The 22,475-nt window shown below is 34.1% G+C and overlaps 1 protein-coding gene across 1 annotated transcript in view; it reads right to left on the bottom strand.

The window, feature by feature from the left end:
* Window positions 1–3,170: 3,170 nt before the first annotated feature.
* Window positions 3,171–22,475, bottom strand: part of TRHDE (thyrotropin releasing hormone degrading enzyme) — a 392,378-nt gene continuing 373,073 nt past the window's right edge. Inside the window, exons 16-19 of the mRNA XM_032295835.1 lie at window positions 21,435–21,602; window positions 20,761–20,901; window positions 10,754–10,835; window positions 3,171–5,702 (exon numbers count right to left, since the gene is read on the bottom strand). Of these exons, the coding sequence (XP_032151726.1) occupies window positions 5,559–5,702; window positions 10,754–10,835; window positions 20,761–20,901; window positions 21,435–21,602 (535 nt within the window). The 3' untranslated portion in view covers window positions 3,171–5,558. The remainder of the gene's footprint in view (window positions 5,703–10,753; window positions 10,836–20,760; window positions 20,902–21,434; window positions 21,603–22,475) is intronic.

The raw sequence follows: 22,475 nt of genomic DNA, 5'->3' as shown, positions 1-22,475 counted from the left end.
TTTGCAGAGTTTTGAACACCAGTGAATACAATTAATTAATCATGTAAACTGATAACAACTCTGCCTCCATCTACTCTTTGGTGAATTCGATCTATGACATTTCACAGGGTTATTAATTGAGATAATACCTATAAACTGCCTAGCATTTAGTAGGCATTTGAATTTGCGTTGCTTCCCTCTATTTTAACTCACCTAACATTAATACAGCACAAACATTTAATTCATAACAAAAGTATCAGTCATTTTGTTTTCTTTTTTCTTATTACACTAATAAATGGACTAGGAATGTACAAAAGATAAACATTTTCAAAGTACTATTCCTAAAGTACTACGTATTTGAAATAAAAGCTATTAAAGTACTATGTTTTCAAAATCTAGGGTAAAATCATCTACTAGTAAGGCCAGTTGTGAAAAACCTATTTAGAAAACAAAATGCATGCAATGGCGTACATACAGTATAGTTAACGTTAGAACATATATTTTTAACAACTGCTTTTATTAAATATTTAAGACAATTTAAAAACTTTCCTTATCTAACTTTAAAATAAAATTTCACAAAATAAAAAATAAAAACTACTGAAATACATTTTTGTTAGACTTTTCCTGAATCTATATCACATTAAATAAAATATTTAAATTTAAAAAAAAACTTCATCATTAGTTCAAAGCAATTGAACAAAAGACTATTCTTATATAATTAAAATGTGGGATTCTAGAATATTTTACAAGAACATTTTTTCATAAGTTCACATATACTAATTTCAACAAATGAATTATTGCTTAGGGTAAGTATTATTGAATCTGCTTTAAAGAATATGATTAATTTAAAATTAACATATTGTGAGATACCAATAGTATGCTGAAATCATTTTAGAAAACGTGAACTACTTTTTAATAAGTAGATTAAAGTATTTCTGCAACTTACTAATACTACCAAATCATTCAAACAGGTTTTCTTAATGATAGATTCCATCTCAATTTACATTCCAATTATTAGAGTTTAAACTATATTGATTATAATTTCAAAATGTAACATATTTCTGTAAAACACAGTTAAGCACGAGGAAATCAAACAATAAAAATTATGCTAAGTATCATAAAAGTTTTGAGAACTGGTGTACAAAAATAGTTGTATAATATTATGTATACCTAAAAATGATTTACTTTCTTCACTGTAGCAAGGAATTATATTTCCTGTTGCCCTCATTCTCCGAGTTCATTATTTCTTCATTTTTCTTCATTTATTTTGATATGAATTCCTTCAGGCCTTATTCATCTTCTGTATTCCTTTTCCTCAATAAGTGCCTTGTGAAATAAAAGATGCTCAATAGATATTTCTTTAATTATAGTTTTATATTTATTTAAAGTGTAGTTATATATTGTATCAATATGTAACTATTAGTGTCAAATGAAAATTCAGCTATGATCTCTGATACAGGAAAAAACAGGTGTAAGAAATCTTAACTATTTCTCATTATATGTGCTTTTACTTCTTTGCTAGGAGTACATGGTTACTTAATGACAGTACTCAGGAGAATAAGCAAGCTATTTTAGGTTCTCCAACTTCTTAGAAAAGAATTCCTTAAAATTCTAATCACCAGTAGATTTTAATTAAATGTATTATTGTAAACTTCCTTAAAGATTCCTTTATTGCATGTAATCCAGTAGTACTATAATTTCATTTTTTTCACAACTTAGTATGCATAGATTTATAGACATTTAACCAAATACTATTTTTAATGATTTAAATGCACACTATTTATCTGCATTCTGACCATCTGTTACTGTAGACTGAATTTATCAGACAAATTTGTGTTGAAAATTAAGCAAATTATCAGTACTTTAAGGTTATGTTTAAACAATTGTTCAACAAAAGATACAGACAAGAAATAAAATTAATGAACTAAATGAATTAAATTCTATGTCCCAATATTTGATTATTTATACTGACCAAAGTAAATTTTAACATTTTATCCACTTTAACATCTGCAAATTAGAAATGCAAAAGTTAACAAACAATGTAATTATTGTAAATATATTTAATTGTGTATTTTGATGCTGGTCTAGTATTTGGAAAATTTCCAACTAATGCAAGGGATAGAGATATTTTCAATAAATATTTTTATTTTACTGGGGAATGGTGTTGTGATAGACTTAGGTGATTGTATTGGTTCCCAAAATAACAACTGTATGAATTTTTTATTTTTTTAGAGACAGGATCTCACTCTGTCAACCAAGCTGGAGTATATTGATCATAGCTCACTAGAGCACTGAACTTTTGGTCTTAAATAATTCTCCCACCTCAGCCTCCCCAATAGCTGGGACGACAGGTACACACCACCATGCCAGGCTAATTTTTCATTTTTATTTTTATGGAAATTGGGTCTCAATATGTTGCCCAAACTGGTCTCAAACCCTTGGGGCTCAAATGATCTTCCCACCTTAGCCTCCCAAAGTGCTGGGATTATAGGCATGAGCCACTGTGCTGACCCTCATTTTGTAGTCTTAAATAGCTCATGCTGAGCCCCAGTTCTCTCATCAGAATATTAGGGATAATAACATTTATTATGTTTTTGTGATGAGTCAGTTACAACAACATGTGTAACAGTTCTTGAGAAAACAATGCATTTTATCAATACACGGCATAACCTTAATAATAGCCTCACAAGATATTATAGTTATAATATTTGTAAATAATACTATCACAAAAATCTCAGTCCTATGATATAATTATCCTGGAGATAATATAAACCAATGTGAGTTTATGACCCAACTAAAATACCTGTTATTGAAACTCAAGAATAGACCTAGTATTGAAGATATTAGTCTTATAGGTTGAGATTGCGTATTTTAGAAACATCAAAGATTGTAGAAAAATTTTAAGAAAAAATATGTAAAAATGGGGAAATCATTTTATTTACAAGTTACCTGGAAATGTTTAACACTCAGTGTGATAAATAATGTTGTCCTTTCTAATTGAAACTACTTTTTTCTACACATATAGGCACAGCAAATTGTTATGACTGTGGACTATGTTATGTGGACTATGTTGGACACTTTCAACAGTTTGTTATTTCATGCATATATATATAATTTGTAAAACCAATAAAAAAGAAAAGATAAAAACTCTAAGTAGAAAATAGAATTTTATAACTACATTTTACAGATTATTCCAAGAGATATCATTGGTTATTTTATTATTTTGAAAATATTACTTATTTCAACAACTAAAAAAACCAGTAAAGCCTGATATAATTTCAACATTAGAAAGAATAAATTATTGAAAAATATGTAGAACAAAAATGCCATCTTAATGCCATTGATACCACTATACTGTTGAACAAGTACTATAAGAGGTATTGAGCATTGCACATAATTATACACCTAGGATTTGATATTGTAGATAAACCAGTTGTTCAAGGCCACTAAAATACTGAAAAAGGATTATGATTATTAACAGTGGGGAGGAAAATATAACTATGAAATCCCTTCAAACTCAAATCTGGAAATGGTAATTTTACTCAAAATATACCACAACATCTAAGAGTTTTTAGTAGTTCATGACACAAAACGAGCCATCCACCTCTAATTTGTTCTTATGTATTACATGAGTTCAGTGGTGATATAGCACTTATTTTGGACCTGCATTGCAGTGTGGTGTTTATTATTGTTATGTTTTAGAAGTTACCCATTTAATCAAGAATTTTTAAATGTAATGTTTAGTAAATAAATTTTATCACTTCTGATAAATGAAAAAAGTTTAGATTTTATACTAAGCATTACCATGCCTGTGCACATCATATAAAGTATTTAAAATTCACGTATTTTAATTGAATGAAGTGCTGAAAAAGTTAAGTGTGACTAATCGGTATTAATTGCTTAAATGATAAAATTCAATTTTAGGTGGTACTTTATTCTATAGATTAGGAAATAGTTTCTCTTTTCTACTAATTTAAAATAATTCTGTGGCTCTGGTTTCTAAAATGTCTAACTATTTTCACTATTCAGTGATTAGTATTAGAATATATTTCTTTCAATGATTTGTAAGATTTGGAGGCATGAAAAACCTCAGGAATATAGGAAGTGATTTACAAATATTTGGCTATGTAGAGTAGTTGCATTGGTATTTTAAACTGGCAAACTTAAAATATGCTATTTTGAAGCATCTAAGCAGTGTTTGGAGAGCTGGCCTACTGGGTGAGAATGCCATTTAAAAACATTTGTGTTACACAATACACAGCCATGAAAATGGCTATTCAAAATTCCCAGGTAGAATACAGTTGTCAGTGCCAAAAGAAAAGCTTTGTACATTAACATAAGAAAAGGAACTTTTCCTCTTAAGGGATGGCACAACTGGCATAAAAGGTCATTAAATGCTAATAGACCCACTTGAGGTATGCTTGCTTAATGGAGGCTTAGAGCAACACAGACATAAAGACCAACATGCAGAGAATTTTTACCTCTCTGGACTACCCAACTTAAGGTAGGAAAATAAACAAGATGGAAAATAAATTCTTTCTCAGCACTAATAATTATAAGTTTACATAATTGTTTCATGCAGTAGGAACTTTGGCAAAAAATGATGGCAGAATCTATAGGCAAGGCTGACACAGGAGAATTGGAAGAGTGGTTAGTTTATACAAAAATTTTGTTTGTATTCATCTTCATGTAGTAGAATAGACAGTTGTTTAAGAAGTAGAAGAAAAATTTTTAACAGTTGAGAAATTTAGTCAGGACATAGAAAGAATGTTGAGATAAATTCTTTGAAGCCTTTTGCAACTGTCCTTAAGTTTATAAAAAGAGATAAATGTTCTTTGATCTGAAGACATTCTTTGTACATGTGCAGTGTACAACATACTATATACATATGGGGCTTCCCTATGTACATACACATATGCATACACTATATGCTTTTTAAAATGTATTCACAGCTTTAACTCAAAGAAAATGAGTTAGCAACACAATAATCATTGCCAGACAATCTAAGTGCTGAAATAAGTGATATTAATCATTTCAAGGGCTCTTTTACCTCTCACATTGCCCAACATTGAGAATATAATTTCTGTTTTTAGTTTTTTTTTTCATTGCAACACTGATTGTCATATATAATCTTTGTGCTTTTGCATAATGCCCATCCTGGATGTAACATATGTTCACATACAACCTTGGCGGTTTGAAATAAGCATGCTGGAACACAGGCAGGACCATATATCCATGCACGGAATATTCTGGATAAGTTTTTCCAAATTGACTGTAACATCAACATGCATCACTATCATATTTGGTCCTGTACAGCAAGGAATGTACAGCTGAAGCAATCATGGCTAGTTTCACTTGCAAGAGTTTCTTTAGAGAGGAATACCCAGTAGAGAAACAGAGCAGAATGAATGAAACAAACAAAAAATATCCCCCCAAACAAAAATATAAAACTAAAAAAATTCCTCCCACATGTTAACACTGAAAATCTGGCCATTTTCCATGTAGCACATTTTCCTCATTCCACAGAAAGCATGTTTTCTCATAAAAGTCTGAGTTGAATTGTTTATAAGATACATATATTAGTGTCTTAGAGCTTTTCCTAACCATTGGAAAAGCTCATCTTGGTAAAGCATTTTCCAGCGCACATTGGCTTCAACAGTTTCCACAGCTCGTGAGAAAGAAGCAGCAGCTACCCCATCATAGCTTTTCATGAAGTTCTTGAGCTGGAAAAAGAAATTTTTAAATGTTAAACCTGCATGTCTTAAAATGAACTATTGTCCAATATACATGAACAAGAATCTATTTGAAAAATTAGAAAACAGAATCCACTTGAAACAAAATGCCACAATCACTACAGAAGATATATTTAATATTGTGAAATGAGCTTGGCAAACGAAAGGAAATATAACAGATTATGTCAATTAGTTGTGAGGTAATTGATTTTGGAACACAAAAAACAGTGGACATTACAACTTAATAGCTCCAAATTCAGTTTCACGTTTCGTGATTAGATATTAAAACAGTCATTTAATTTATCATTTCAAAATAAGTTGATGAGATTGAAGTTAGGACTGGTTCTCACTCCAATGCATATACAAAGTGCAAAGTAGCCTTAAAAACTGAATAAAAGAATTAAGGTTCACATTTTGTTTATAGAGAGAAAATTATTTTTTATTTTCTCCCAATGAGTGGTTTTGGGCTTGACATTATCTTTGATGTCAAGGAATAACCAAAGTATTATCTGGTGGAAAAAAAAAGTAATAATGCTATGAAAACTGGATGATTAATGACATTGCAATCACCTGTGTAACTAGATTTCGACAGACTAAAGGAGGGATACGGTGTTAGCTAGAGAATCTGAGCATTTAAATTATAATTTTTAAGTATTTTGGCATATTTTTTGGCATAAAATTTTATTTAGAGTATTCACATACTCTGGAAATACTCAGAGATTTTCCTTCAAGATTAAATACCAGAAGTTTTTCCTTTCTGTTTGATATATCTTAAGAAGCTGGCAACGAACTAACAATTGTGATGCTAATAGACAAATGTGAAAAATCAACTTGCAACTCAGAAACATGATGTGGTGTAATTAGTGTGGAGTGTGATTCATCATGTGGTGGGTGTCACATGGAGGATATGCCAGGAGAGAAATGTAGTGTATCAAGATTAGCACAGGGGCAGGCAGAAATGGCGGTGGAGGACAGAGTTAAAATGCAGTTATAACTTTCTGAATTAATTTAGAAAATTTTTCATGGATAGCTTAGTTTATTTATAAACGTTACTTTGATTACATGATACTGATGGGCTTTCTCAGTTTTTACTCTGTTTTCCTACAAAGCCCTTTGCCCAGCAGCATTAGCAATGGATAACTGTATCCCAGAGGTACATCATTTAGAAGATTTCAAAATCACTGTGCTTTTATAACAAATATGTAAAATATCCAATGTATAACAAAAAATTATAGGTGTTGTTCTTAAAACTGATTTGGCATTTGATCAAATTACATATACTAAGAAAAAAAGGAAGAAGCAAAGGGATTGGAATTAATAAATATTACAGGCATTGTGCCATGGGGATAGAAATGTATATACATATATATATATATAAAGGGAAGTCTAATGGAAGTACTTGAATCACAATTTTAAACTTTATCTGATTAACACAATAATATATTTGTACTTCTATGTTTATGTTCAGACTCATCCAGTCTATAAAGCAAAAAGTAATATATTTTGATCTATGTTTTGAATTTTGTTTAAATTTATTACAAAAATATGATATTGTCATGGCATTATTTACATGTTATAGGTCAATCAGAAAAAATTACATATACTCTTTTTAAAGTATATTCTGAATTATTACATGTTTTCCTAGGCAGTCACTGAATACACCAGAGAGTTATAAATGACCCTTTCGCAACTTTAACTCTGTGGAGCATGCTCTTGGTTTCCTTATGAAATGGTAAGCCAGCCTAAACACATGAAGTAAAACTCTTAAGTCCTCCTCAAAGGCAAACTATGGGTTTGAATATAAACATTTATTGACACAAGGATCGTAGGTTGGATTATCCTGCAAAAGAACTCTCAATCGAAAATGTGAACTGGTGGGTCTCTAGAGATTGACTTCTTACATCATGATTTAAATGCAGTAAAAAAATACTCCCCTTGTGGGTTCAGAGAGTCTGAGGTGGCTTATATGCATCTTAAGAACTTTTCTTTGGAACACATCTGGCCCACTTTCCACAGGTGCCATTAGTTGATCTTAGGCCCTGTAATTCTCCATAGCTCTGATATCCAACCAGTGGTCGAAATTGCCTGTAACTGGCCCTAGTGCATGCTCACAGTGCCTTACAAACCCCTGCCTCACTTTAGAGGGCTTGGACTAAAATAAAGGCATTTAGTAATCTAATTTGCTTATTTCTTCAGCTCTTTGGTAGGATTTGTGCTGCCAAATTAATTTTTTTTTGTTTTTTTTTAATTGTGTTTCTAAGTATACCATGATATGCTTTGCAAGTTTAGGCACTTTGATCAAATAAGGTTTAGTAAAATGGCAATGTTGTTTGTGTTCCCTGATCTTCTTAGCATACAATTTTGAAAGATGTTTGTTAATTTCTCTATTAGAAATATTTTAGCATTAAAAAAATCCCTCTTATTTCAGGATATCCTAGATCTCAACATCATAAGATAAATTATTTTTAGAGTCGATTGTAAAACATAGTACACTCTTAGTAACTATATAAATGAATAGAATTAAGTACTGCCCTATTATAAACTTTATACCTTCAATATTAAAACTGTAAACATAGCATCTTTGATGCATAGGCTGTATGTTCCTCCACAACAGTGTTGTATGTTAAGTTTAAAAAGGCGGAAAAATGGGCATATGAAAGGATTGGTTAATGGTCATTAGTGTGGAAAAATGGCAAGGGCATCTGAGGTTCAAGAAGATTGTCTCCATTAACTTAAAATGAAATAAATGATAGATTGCCTCATGGAGGAATATTGTTCAAATTGCTAGAGCCATGTAATTAAAAGGAAATTCCAGTTTCAGGTACTAGAATGCTGTTTTGGGGAGGAAACCATGGACCAACGTAAGCGTCTCTACTGAATGTATTTAAAGCTGAGGAGGATCATTAAAATCTGGAATGAGTTTTCAGAATTCATAAAGATGCTGATTCCCTTTTGATCTATAAACTCTTAGAAATAAGAATATGCCATATCCAAAGGCAGCACCTTGGGCTTTCTGCTTATGAGGTTTATGGGTTAAGGTAGAATGTGACTGAAATTCTCTCAGCCTCTTCTATTTAAGAAAGGGGGGTTATCATCATAAAAAACAAAATCCCCACCCCACCTGACAATAGTGTTCCTCAATCTTATAGATGATGAAAGTATTAAAGAGCCTCAGGCAGCACCTGCTGAACTGCAAAGCCAGAGTAAATAACTCCATAGTGAACAGATTCATTCCTCGTGGCACTGAGACTGCATTGTGACATTAGCTGCTTTGTAGGTAATGAAACAAAAACCATAATTTAGTTTCAATTTTGAAATTATACCCTTCATTATAGGGACACTTTGAAACATCTAAAATGGCAATTAAATAAGGTGCGAAAATTAAATAAACCAGTGAAATATGTAAGACAAAACGGTTAGTATGTGATAAAATCAATAAAATGTCTGAAGTATTTTCTTTTCAGGGCCTGGGTATTTTCGAGTCCAGAAAAATATGAAAGGCAGACAGAGTTAGAGGAAAGAAAGAAGCAGAAAAATTGGAGAAGGGATGAGAGAGAGGTAGGGAGGAGAGGAGATAAAAGAGAAGGAGAGAAGCACAAAGAACAAAGGGAGCAAACGGGAGAGAAGAGGGGAGGGAGAGATTTCGCTTCGTGCGCACTTCAGTGGCTGCACAGGTTGTGACTAAATGAGTCTTTCATTCCCAGATTATTGAACGTAAAATCATGAAATTAAAAGTGCTTCATTTAAATACAGAGAAAATTGGAAGCAATCATTAATTTGATTGTTTTTTCTTTCTGTTTCTTTATGGATATGAAAACAGTCCTTTCCATTTAGCTTCCTTTATTTAAAAAACAGTAAAAAATGTTCTGGGGCTTTCAAATTTAATCCTTCAGGGTTGGGAACACACATAGCAGGGATAAAGACTGAATTTCAAATCATTACAATCAGAGACTTAGCTTAGCTCAGCTCATGGTGTGAAAGAATCCAAGTTGGTGCACGCGGGATAATCATAGGAAACTGGACAACATTAGAAGATATTAAGGATGATGCCAGTGTTGATGATTCTAGGGAATGCTGCTTAGTGTGATTAGCTGCGGGGCACAGCATTAGGCATTCTGTCAGCGAAAACTGAGAAAACCATCATTCTCAATGCCACGTATCAGCTATATTTTACAATAGAGAACAGGAGCACAAGAAAAGGCAATGTTTGAAGCAAAATTCATTGTAATCAATTAAAAGAGTCTATATTTTGTTTCTTTTTGCCTACCTCCTTACTGCTCCCCATTTCTAATCTCTCTATATTAGTGACATGACTTAATGGCAAAACAAACAATCAAACAAAACTAGCTGGCTTAAATTTCCATAGTAATAAGCGAGAAAGAACATAGTAAGGAAACGTGAGGGACTGCCATAACCTGAACACCAGTCGTTAAAAATTGGGTTTATTTTCATTAATGAAATTCATTTGTGATTTTACCAAGCATTTTTAAAACAATTTATTAATCTCAATATGTATTAGCAGATATGCTTCTTTCTATGCATAAGAAGTTGTTTCAGTTAAGAGGCTACATAGCACAAACCAATATTATTATGTATAGTATGTCCACTGTCTGTTTAGGACTGACCACAAAGCAGTGAGACATATAGTCTGTATCTCAACACCAACCTTAGATCTTTATACAAATACTGAGTCATTGACAGGATGGTTTTGTTATTTAGTGAATCTTACAGTGGGTTAATAGAATCATTTGAGGAATAGCTGATTGGATCAATGATCTCTAAAGCAGATTGTGGGTCTCCAGGATTGAAAATCATTACATTCAAATATTTCTTGCAGGCCTTCAATATTAGACATGTTAAAAATATCCCTTGCAAATCATGAATTGAGTCGTCTTTAACGTGTGTGTGTGTGTGTGTGTGTGTTGTGCGTGTGTAAGTAAAAGGAATGGATGTGAATCTGTTGCACAGAAATGACTGAAGTAAATGGACAATTTCAAATGTTTATAAAAGAAAATAATTAGACCTCATCTTAAAATATTTACCTCTTTGAGTTCACCTTCAGTATTAAGAAATTCTGTGACTCCACTGATAAGTTTGGAATTCATAAACAATGCTTCTCCATACCTCAAAAGAAAATAAGAGTTTATTTCAATGCAGGTAGTAATTAAAAAATATTACCATAAAGACTTTTTAGAGCTCTTCTCAAGTTCCATTTGATCAATGTTATCAGAGACTGCCAAATCTCTGAGCACCCAAGCCCACTTCTCTAGGGAGTCAGGGAGGGACAAAGAGTTATGGCTATGGGATATCATCAGACCCCACCTGATATGGTTCCCATTGTTTCAGAGAAGTCGGAGCTGTAGCACATTTTTTCAAAGGGGCCCTCTATAACTGGATTAGGGATTAACAGTATATTTCCAAGCCAGGCCTGAGAATAAACTATTTTAAAACTTTCATTTACAAAGCAACTTAGCTCACTGGAAGGGAAAATGATTCCAACCAATGCAAAAGGAACTGCAGGATCATCTTGGGCACTGTCACATCTTTTGGTATGGTTAGTCATAATTGACACTGGCATTGTCATATTTCATTCTTAGAAACTGAGGCAAAATGCATTCTCAAAAATGTTCTCCAAAATATTAGCTTTTTCATATGTACATTAAAGTAAAACATCTACTTTTTCATTTGGATTGCCTAATCTTTATTCCACCAACACAATTACTTGACTTTTGACTCAAGACAAGGAACAGCTTGTGTCAGTGAGTTGAAAATAATTCTCATTTTACTGATTTGTCCCTACTATGCTAACGATACCTATTACAGGTTATCATACTTTTAGAACTAAGGTCAGTATAATAAAAATAAGGCTCTGGGTGTTTAAAGACAGGGATCTATGCACTGTTATAAGACGTTTTCTAATGCTTCCCTAGCTTATGGGATCTTAAGTATATAATTTAAAATTTAATTTAGCTTCTGTAGAATTTAGTTTCCTCATCTATAAAATGAGAAGGCTGAACTAAATGACCACTGAGATTTGTTGTGATTCTAACATTGAACTATTCCATGGAAAAAAAGTTAGCTAAGTAAAAGCAAACAAATAGGCATTCAATAATAATATAAGTGATCATTCTCAATCAGTATGTGTCATAAAAGTGTCCAATTATCCAGACAAATAACAATTCTTTTTCTAAAGAAATGTTAGTTGTTTTTACTTATGTAGTCCTGTGAAGATAATAATAAGACACAGTCTCTTCTTGAAGGTATTATATTATCTAGCTGAAGAGCTAGACATGTAATCAGATAATTTCCACACATTGTGGCTAAATGTGATGGTGATAAAATTATACTCAGTTCTCAGAGAGGGTCTCTTTAGCTGTGGGGTCTTGGGAATGGCTTCTGGGAGATAATAGTATCTAGATTAAGCATGGAGTAGCTCTGAGCAACAGGGAAGAAAGTAATTTTAGGTAGAATACCAACATAAACAAAGACAAAGAGACGTGAAAAGACATGGTTTGTGCAGACAACTACAAGCAATTGCATATTAACAGTGCATACAGGCCAAGGCGGTGGCTTATGCCCGTGATCCCAGCGCTTTTGGGAAGCTGAGGCAGGTGGATTGCTTTAGTCCAGGAGTTCGAGACCAGCCTGGGCAACATGGTGAAACCTTGTCTCTACCAAAAGTAGGAAAATTTAGCTGGGCATGGTGGCGTGTTTGTAGTCTCAGCTACTTAGGAGACTGAAGTGGAAGGATCACCTGAGCTCAGGCAGTCAAGGCTGCAGAGTTGTGATCGTTCCACTGCACTCCAGCCTGGGTGACAGAGTGAGACCCTGTCTCAAAAAAAAAAAAAAAAAAAAAAAGTACATACTTTGATACATTTGAGGCTGGAGATTGAAGAACAAGAGGCTGAGAAAATATGCAGAGGATATATTAAGGGGCTTAGATTATAAATCTCACAGAAATTTTTACAGCAGGGAAATATCACATTTGATTTTCAGAATGATTCTTGGGATAAAGGGAAGAGGCTGAAGTGTGTTTGTATAACTATAGAGGCAGTGAGACAGAAGGCTATTATTGTAAGAGTACTGCAAAGAGACAAGAACCTACAATAGGGAAGTGGTAGCAGGAAAAGAGAGGAAGAATTCAGCAAACTTTAGGAACTGTTAAATTGACACGGCCTAGAGTCTAATTGTTATACATGGCAAAAGAAAAAAGGAAGTCTATGTAGACTTCCAAGTGTTGCGCTTGAGCAATTGGTGGACAGCTGTAAGAGTTACTGAGAAAAGGAGGACGAGAGAAAAATCGTGGATTTGGCCTTGCAAGCAAGGTCATAAACGCAACTTCGATGGGCAATTACCTATCACAGGGACAAACTTACATAAAATGTCTGAATTAGAGATACAGATTTGGGAGTAATTGAAACCATGAGAGTAGAAGGCAACTAAAATCAGGAAGAACTTGCAGAGTGGGAAGAAGAGTGCCTTCAACAGAGCTCCATGAACTCCAACATTCAAAGACTGACAGAGGAGCAGGAGACCATGAAGATTATGCTCCTATTTGTCAGTGTAAACACCATCATAGTTTTAGATAAGATGGACATCATGAATTCAGTGAGACAAAATAGGCATATCAGTAACTAAATATATTTTGGTAGGCAATAAACTATATATCCCTATAATTGCATTGCACTGAACTCTGATTTACAAAACCACTCCCTAAAGAAACTACACATTGATAGATGTTTTATATTCTTTTAAGTGAAATATTTGTATATATTAATTTTATCTTAAGTGTCTGACCATTCTATTATATGCACAAAAGCAAAGCAAGGTTTAATCATCCAACTATTAAAAGATCTGAGCTGGAAATATTTAAAAAGTCAATGTGTCTTATAGAAATAACAGTATTTTCTGACAATGAAATTTCTATGGATGGAGTATTTTAATATAATACATCCATTCCTTTTTTTAAAATTAATTTTTATTTTACTTTAACTTCTGGGGTACATGTGCAGATCTTGCAGGATTATTACATTGGTATACACACAACATGGTGGTTTCCTGCCTCCATCCCCCCATCACCTACATTAGGTATTTCTCCTAATGTTATCCCTCCCAAATCACCCCACCCTTTACTATCCCTCCAATAGCACCCCACCCCCCAATAGACCCCAGTGTGTGATGTTCCCCTCCCTGTGTCCATGTGGTCTTATTGTTCAACACCCACTTATGAGTGAGAACATGTGGTGTTTGGTATTCTGTTCTTGTGTCAGTTTGCTGAGAATCATGGTTTCCAGAGTCATCCATGTTCCAACAAAGGACATGAACTCATCATTTTTTATAGGTGCATACTATTCCATGGTGTATATGTGCTACATTTTCTTTATCCAGTCTATCTTTGATTGGCATTTGGGTTGGTTCCAAGTCTTTGCTATTGTAAACAGTGCCACAGTGAACATATATGTGCATGTGTCTTTATAATAGATCAATTTATAATCCTTTGGTTATATACCCAGTCATGGGATTGCTGGATCAAATGGTATTTTTATTTCTAGATCCTTGAGGAATCATCACACTGTCTTCCACAATGGTTGAGTTAATTTACATTCCTACCAACAGTATAAAAGTGTTTCTATTTCTCCACATACTTTCCAGCACCTGTTGTCTCCAGATTTTTTTTTTTATTATATTTTGGGCTCTGGGGTACATGTGTACATCCTGCATCCTGCAGGATTGTTACATAGGTACATACATGCCATGGTGGTCTGCTGTCTCCATTCCCTTTCCTGCCCCACCCCCCGCATCTACATCAGGCATTTCTCCCAGTGTTATTCTTCCCCATCCTCTCCAGATTTTTTTAATGATCATCATTCTAACTGGCATGAGATGGTATCTCAATGTGGTTTTGATTTACATTTCTCTAACGACCAGTAATGATGAGCATTTTTTCATATGTTTGTTGGCCAAATAAATGTCTTCTTTTGAAATGTGCCATAACTTTTGCCCACTTTTTGATGGAGTTGTTTTTTTCTTGTATATTTGTTTTAGTTCTTTGTAGATTCTGGATATTAGCCCTTTGTCAGATGGGTAGCTTGCAAAAAATTTTTCCCATTCTGTTGTTTGCCAGTTCACTCTGTTGATTGTTTCTTTTGCTGTGCTGGAGCTCTTGAGTTTAATAGGATCCCATTTGTCTATTTTGGCTTTTGTTGCCACTGCTTTTGGTGTTTTAGACATGAAGTCCTTGCCTATGACTATGTCCTGTATGGTATTGCCTAGGTTTTCTTCTAGGGTTTTTATGGTGTTCTTATATTTAAATCTTTAATCCATCTGGAGTTAATTTTTGTATAAGGTGTAAGGAAGGAGTCCAGTTTCAGTTTTCTGCACATGGCTAGCCAGTTTTCCCAACACCATTTTTTAAACAGGGAATCTTTTCCCCATTGTTTGTTTTTGTCCAGTTTGTCAAAGATCAGATGGCTGTAGATGTGTGGCATTACTTCCAAGGCCTCTGTTCTGTTCCATTGGTCTATATCTCTGTTTTGGTACCAGTACCATGCTGTTTTGATTACTGCAGCCTTGTAGTATAGTTTGAAGTCAGGTAGCATGATGCCTCCAGCTTTGCTCTTTTTGCTTAGGATTGTCTTGGCTATGTGGGCTCTTTTTTGTTCCATATGAAGTTTAAGATGGTTTTTTCCACTTCTGTGAAGAAGGTCAATGGTAGTTTGATGCCAATAGCATTGAATCTATAAATTACTTTGGGCAGTATGGCCATTTTAGTGATATTGATTCTTCCTAACCATGAGCAGGGAATATTTTTCCATTTGTTTGTGTCCTCTCTTATTTCCTTTAGCAGTGGTTTGTAGTTCTCCTTGAGAGGTCCTTCATCTCCATTGTTAGTTGTATTCCTAGGTATTTTATTCTCTTTGCAGCAATTGTGAATGGGAGTTCGCTCATGATTTGGCTCTCTGTTTGTTTGTTATTGGTGTATAGGAATGCTTGAGATTTTTGTGCATTAGTTTTGTATCCTGAGGCTTTAATGAAGTTGCTTATCATCTTAAGGAGATTTTGGGCTGAGATGATGGGATATTCTAAATATATGATTATGTCATCTGCAAACAGAGACAATTTGACTTCCTCTTTTCCTAACTGAATACACTTCATTTCTTTTTCTTGCCTGATTGTTGAATAGGAATGGTGAGAGAGGGCACCCCTGTCTAGTGCCAGTTTTAAAAGAGAATGCTTACATTTTTTGCCTATTCATTATGATATTGCCTATGGGTTTGTCATAAATATTTTAATTATTTTGAGATACATTCCATCAATACCAAACTTATTAGAGTTTTTATCATAAAGGGCTTTTGAATATTGTGATGGCTTTCTCTGCATTTATTGAGATAATCATGTGGTTTTTGTCTTTGGCTCAGTATATATATGTGATGGATTACATTCATGTATTTGCGAATGTTGAACCAGCCTTGCATCCCCAGGATGATGCCTACTTGATTGTGATGGACAAGCTTTTTGATGTGCTGTTGCATTCAGTTTTCCAGTATTTTATTGAAGACTTTTGCATCTATGTTCATCATGGATATTGGCCTGAAATTTTCTTTTTTAGTTATATCTCTGCCAGGTTTTGGTATCTGGATGATGTTGTTCTCATAAAATGAGTTAGGGAGGATTCCCTCTTTTTGTATTATTTGGAATAATTTCAGAAGGAATGGTACCAGCTCCTCTTTGTATGTCTGGTGGAATTCAGTTGTGAATCTGTCTGGACCTGGACTTTTTTTCGTTGGTAGGCTATGAATTGCTGCCTCTACTTCAGACCTTGTTATTGGCCTATTCAGTGATTCAACTGCTTCCATGTTTAGTCTTGGGATGGTGTGAGTGTCCAGGAATTTATCCATTTCCTCTAGATTTACTGGTTTACGTGCCTAGAGTTGTTTGTAATAATCTCTGATAGTAGTTTGTATTTCTGTGGAATCAGTGGTGATATCTCCTTTATCATTTTTAATTGCATCTATTTGATTCTTCTGTTTTTTCTTTTTTATTACTCTGGCTAGTGGTCTATTTATTTTGTTGACATTTTCAAAAAACTAGCTCCTGGATTTATTGATTTTTTGAAGGGTTTTTCATGTCTCTATCTCCTTCAGTTCTGCTCTGATTTTAGTTATTTCTTGTCTTCTGCTAGCTTTAGAATTTGTTTGATCTTGTTCCTCTAGCTCTTTAAATTTTGATGATAGGGTGTTGATGTTAGATATTTTCTTATTTCCCATATGCGCATTTAGTGCTCTAAATTTCCCTCTAGACTCTGCCTTAAATGTGTCCCAGAGATTCTGGAACGTTGTATCTTCATTCTCATTGGTTTCAAAGACCATCTTTATTTCTGCCTTCATTTCATTATTTATCCAGTAGTCATTCAGGAGCAGGTTGTTTAGTTTCCATGTAGTTGTATGGTTTTGAGTAACTTTCTTAATCCTGAGTTCTAATTTGCTTGCGCTGTGGTCTAAGAGACTGGTTGTTATGATTTCTGCTGTTCTGCATTTGCTGAGAAGTGATTTACTTCCAATTATGTGGTCAATTTCAGAGTAAGTACAATGTGGTGCTGAGAAGAATGTATATTCTGTGCATTTGGGGTGGGAGGGTCCTATAGATGTTTATTAGGTCTGCTTGGTCCAGATCTGAGTTCAAGTCCTAGATATCCTTGTTAATTTTCTTTCTTGTTGATCTGTCTAGTATTGGCAGTGGAGTGTTAAAGTCTCCCACTATTATTGTGTGGGAGTCTAAGTATCTTTGTATGTCCTTAAGAACTTGCTTTATGTATCTGGGTACTCCTGTATTGTGTGCATATATATTTAAAATAGTTAGCTCTTCTTGTTGCATTGATCCTTTTAGCATTATATAATGCCCTTCTTTGTCTCTTTTGTTATTTGTTGATTTAAAGTCCATTTTATGAGAGACTAGGATTGCAACATCTGCTTTTTTATGCTCTCCATTTGCTTGGTAAATCTTCCTCCATCCCTTTATTTTGAGTCTATGTGTATCTGTGCATGTGAGATGGGTCTCCTGAGTATAGCACACCAATAGGTCTTGACTTTCTATCCAGTTTGCCAGTCTGTGTCTTTTGATTGCAGCATTTATCCTATTTATAGTTAAGGTTAATATTATATGTGAATTTGATCCTGCCATTTTGATATTAGCTGGTTGTTTTGCCCATTAGTTGACACAGTTTCTACATTGTGTCAATGGTCTTTACTATTTGGTACATTTTTGGAGTGGCTGATACTGGTTGTTCCTTTCCATGTTTCATGCTTCCTTCAGGAGCTCTTGTAAGGCAGGCCTGGTGGTGATGAAATTTCTCACCAATTGCTTGTCCATAAAGGATTTTAATTGTCCTTTACTTATGAAGCTTAGTTTGGCTGGATATGAAATTCTGGGTTTGAAGTTTTTTTCTTTAAGGATGTTCAATAATGGCCCCCACTCTATTCTGGCCTATTGGGGTTTCTGCCAAGAGATCTGCTGTGAGTCTGATGGGGTTTCCTTTGTGGGTAACTTGACCTTTCTCTCTGGCTGCCCTTAGCATTTTTTCCTTCATTTCAACCCCAGTGAATCTGACAATTATGTGCCTTGGGATTGCTCTTCTTGAAGAATATCTCTGTGGTGTTCTCTGTATTTCCTGGATTTAAGTGTTGGCGTGCCTTGCTAGGTTGGTGAAGTTCTCCTAGATAATACCCTGAAGAGTGTTTTCCAGCTTGGATTTATTCTCCCCATCACATTCAGGTACACCTATCAAACATAGATTAGGTCTTTTCACATAATCCCATACTTCTTGGAGGCTTTGTTCATTTCTTTTTACTCTTTTTTCTCTAATCTTGCTTTCTCATTTTATTTTATTGAGTTGGTCTTAAATATCTCTCCTTGATTGATTTGGCTATTTAAACATGTGTATGCTTTGTGAAGTTCTCATGCTGTTTTACAGCTCCATCAAGTAATTTATATTCTTCTCTAAGCTAGTTATTCTAGTTAGAATTCCATCTAACTTTTTTTGAGGTGATTAGCTTCTTTGCAGTGGGTAAGAACATGTTCCTTTAGCTCAGAGAAGCTTTTTATTACTCCCCTTCTGAAGCTTGCTTCTGTCAATTTGTCAAACTCATTTTCCATCCAGTTTTGTTCCTTTGCTGGTGAGGAGTTTTGATCCCTTGGAGGAGGAGAAGTATTCTGGTTTTTGGTGATTTCATTCTTTTTTGCGCTATTTCTTCCCATCTTCCTGGATTTATATACTTTTTTATCTTTGAAGTTGGTGACTTTCAGATGGGGTCTCTGAGTGGATGTCCTTTCTGTTGATGTCGAAGCTATTTCTTTCTGCTTTTTAGTTTTCCTTCTAACAGTCAGGCTCCTCTGCTGGAGCAATGCTGGAGATCCACTCCAGATCCTGCTTGCCTGGGAATTACCTTCAGGTGCTACAGAGCAGTAAGGATTGCTGCCTGTTCCTTCCTTTGGTATCTTTGTCCCAGAAGGGTACCCACCAGATGTCAGCCAGAGCTCTCCTTTATGAGGTGCCTCTTTGTCTATACAGAGGTCAGGGAGCCACATGAGGAGGCAGTCTGTCCCTTATCAGAGCTCAAGTGCTGTGCTGAGAGCTTCATTGTTCCATTCAAAGCTGCTGGGCAGGGACGTTTAAGTCTGCTGCAGTGGAACTCACAACTGCCTCTTTCCCCAGGTGCTCTGTCCTGGGAAAGTGGGGCTTTATTTATAAGTCCGTGACATGTTGCTGCCTTTTTTCAGAGATCCCCTACCCAGCAAGGTGGGAGTCTAGTTACAGCCTGCCTGCAGAGGTGTTGCTGAGATGCTGCGGGCTCTGTCCAGCTACTGAGTAAATGTCCTCGCAGTTTCGTTTACACAGTTAAGGTTACATCTGCCTCAGTAATGGCAGGCTGCCTCAGTAATGGCAGCCACACTTCCCCTCCCATGGAACTTGACTGTCCAGGGTTGAGCTCAAACTGCTGTGCTGGCTGTGAAACTCTCAAGCCAGTGCGTTTCAGATTGATGGTCTTTGTGGGGGTAGGACCCTGAGCCAGATCACCTTGCTCCCTGCCTTCAGCCCACTCTTTTGCAGGGGAATGGGCTGCTCTGTCTTGCAGGCATTCCAGGCATCAGCTAAAAGGGTCACCCAGGTTTGTGCACGTTTTTGTGCTAGAAACCTGAGGCTGTTCCTATTCGGCCATCTTGGTGGAGCTCTAATACACCCTTTTTAGCTAGACTCATTATAATAGGGCAACTGATCAAAGTGTGCTTAAAAATAATAAAGTTTACACACTAGCTTTTCATGAACAGAACAGTAGGTCTGCTTACTGTCTGGGAACATCTAAGTCTGAGAATAACAAGCAGCATTTACATGCTCTATAATAAATTTAATTTTAAAAGGCCACAGGGATTATCAGAGTAATAAATTACCATATATTATAATACATTTAAATGTATAATAAAATATTTTCTAAAATTGAGACTAAAGAATTCTCACCATGAAACAAGATGTCCTGGGAATACATTTTACCGCAACTGGAATTATACAATGATTCAAATGATTAATAATCCTTCTCTGCATCATGGTATTATTCAGGTATTTGAAGTTATTTATATTTAAAGAAAATTTAAACAGGTCCTCAGAAGTAATTAAAGTTTCCTTGTTATAATACCACTGTATTTATAAATCATTTCTATGGCATATTTGAGATATAGGGGTTTTATGACAGTTTTCTTCAACTTTGGACGGTTTGATAGAATTTCCAGGGAAGTTGCTCAGCTAAACATTTTATACTCCAAATGTTTGCACATATAACTTATTAAGGTTATCAGTTTTAATAAATGATTAAAGTTACAGACTTTTAAAAATAATTTTGAATTTCACAGGAGTGGCAACATTCATCTTGGTTGAATATTTTAAAATCAAATCCTATTGCATGGATCTTAGCTTTAACACAAAACTTGGGCCTTTATTCCTCATATATCAGCTTTTATTTACTCATTCAAGTATGAATAATTGAATTCTTATTTCTACCTGGTACTTAATATCTTCCATTTATCTCTGAAAAACTTCCAGGCAAGATCTCGGCCATGTGGATTTCGAGCTACATGGATTATGACATCAATTGCATCTTGATCCAGCACCACCTCAGAATTTAGTGACAGATTTAGAAGCCTATAAAGACATAATTTTGTAAAAAATTTTAGTCTAATAACATAAACATTTTAATAATCTTACTAAAATTATAGGCCCTAGTTTGTTATATTCTTCAAAAGAATAGTCTAGTGCAATCTTTAATGCAAACTTAAAAATAAAACACATTTCTGTTTATAGAAAAGAGAGGACCAAACTCATAGTATTTTAATTAAAAACATTGAACTCTAAAAAAATCTTGTGGAAGGATAAATCACAATTCTGGTTCAATGATGCAAATTCTTCTTTAAAATTCTTTATACTAAACACTTTCTTTTATAATGAAATCTTTTCTTACACATGTATCAATTACATAAAATAATTAGTCATAAAAAGATATAATCAATGAAATCAAGTAGCTTTAGTCATTAACATGGCAGTTTTCCTAACCTTTAGGAAGATATATTTTAAAGCAACTAACATATATTCAAGTAAATAAAAGCGACTTTAGAGCAATTTCATTAACAGAGAATACTTTCATTACAGAAACAAATTTAGAAAATCAATTTACTTACCTATTTAATAAATTCCTGTCATCACTGCAAGTTAAGGCTTCCAATAATATCTTCTTCTCAGAAACTGCTGTGGTGGAATGGAATTTCATCCATATGAATTCCCAGACATCCTCATCCAGTAGCGACACTCCTGTACAGTATACGATGTCTCTAACATTTAGTGGTATTCTAAAGAAGCAACCCATGATGGTTTTCTATTAATTAAAAGCTTCACAGTTTTGATAATAAAGACAGATGTTGCTTTACTACAGTCAGTTTTTAAAAAGATTATTTTGCTAATGTAGTATTCTGAAACATAATGCAAACTTAAAAATAAAATATTCTGAAACAGAATACTACATAGTGATAATATTTTATAAAGATTTTTCACTGAATGAATAAAATAAAATTTTGTTCCAAGGTAGTTTTGGGCATAATTATTATTTCCACTCTTATACTTACACAAAAATAGTAACATAAAGTCTTCACATTCTCATGAAAATAAGGCACTTTATCTTTTCACCAACTTTACTATGTTTATTATACAAAGATTTCACTCTCATAACTGTTAGACCCAAGAATGACAAGAAAGTACTGGTTGAGAAGACTAGTTAATTTGGATAGAACAGAAACATTTTCTCTTAAATTCATAGATAACTTTCTCTGTAAGTAATTATCTCATGCAACCCTCCAAATTTTGGAGACCTAGAAGACTGTAAGTATAGGTAATAAACAGGTATCAAAACATAAGTGGAAAGTTATTTTTTCTTATGTTTATAGAAGGACTTAAAATATACTAAAATTTGACTTTCACCCCAAATACAGTATTATAATGGGAAACTTAGTATTTAATAAGAATTGACTCTTCATAAATTATAAATTTTCATGTCTACTTTTCCATAGTGATTTTTCTTACTAGATATTCTTTCCTTAAGTTTTGGTATGTAACCTGTATTTACTGACTTTTTAATATGCTTCTTTAAAAGAATGCTCCAATACTTTAAGAAAAAGTTTCAAAATATGTTTTTGCCTTTTTCAACATTCACTAATCTATTATCAAAT

The sequence above is a fragment of the Sapajus apella genome, unplaced genomic scaffold, assembly GCF_009761245.1.
Source record: "Sapajus apella isolate SASKATOON/1434 unplaced genomic scaffold, GSC_monkey_1.0 scaffold2, whole genome shotgun sequence".
In the NCBI taxonomy this organism is placed as follows: Eukaryota; Metazoa; Chordata; class Mammalia; order Primates; family Cebidae; genus Sapajus; species Sapajus apella.
This window is presented reverse-complemented; position numbering and strand designations above follow the sequence as displayed.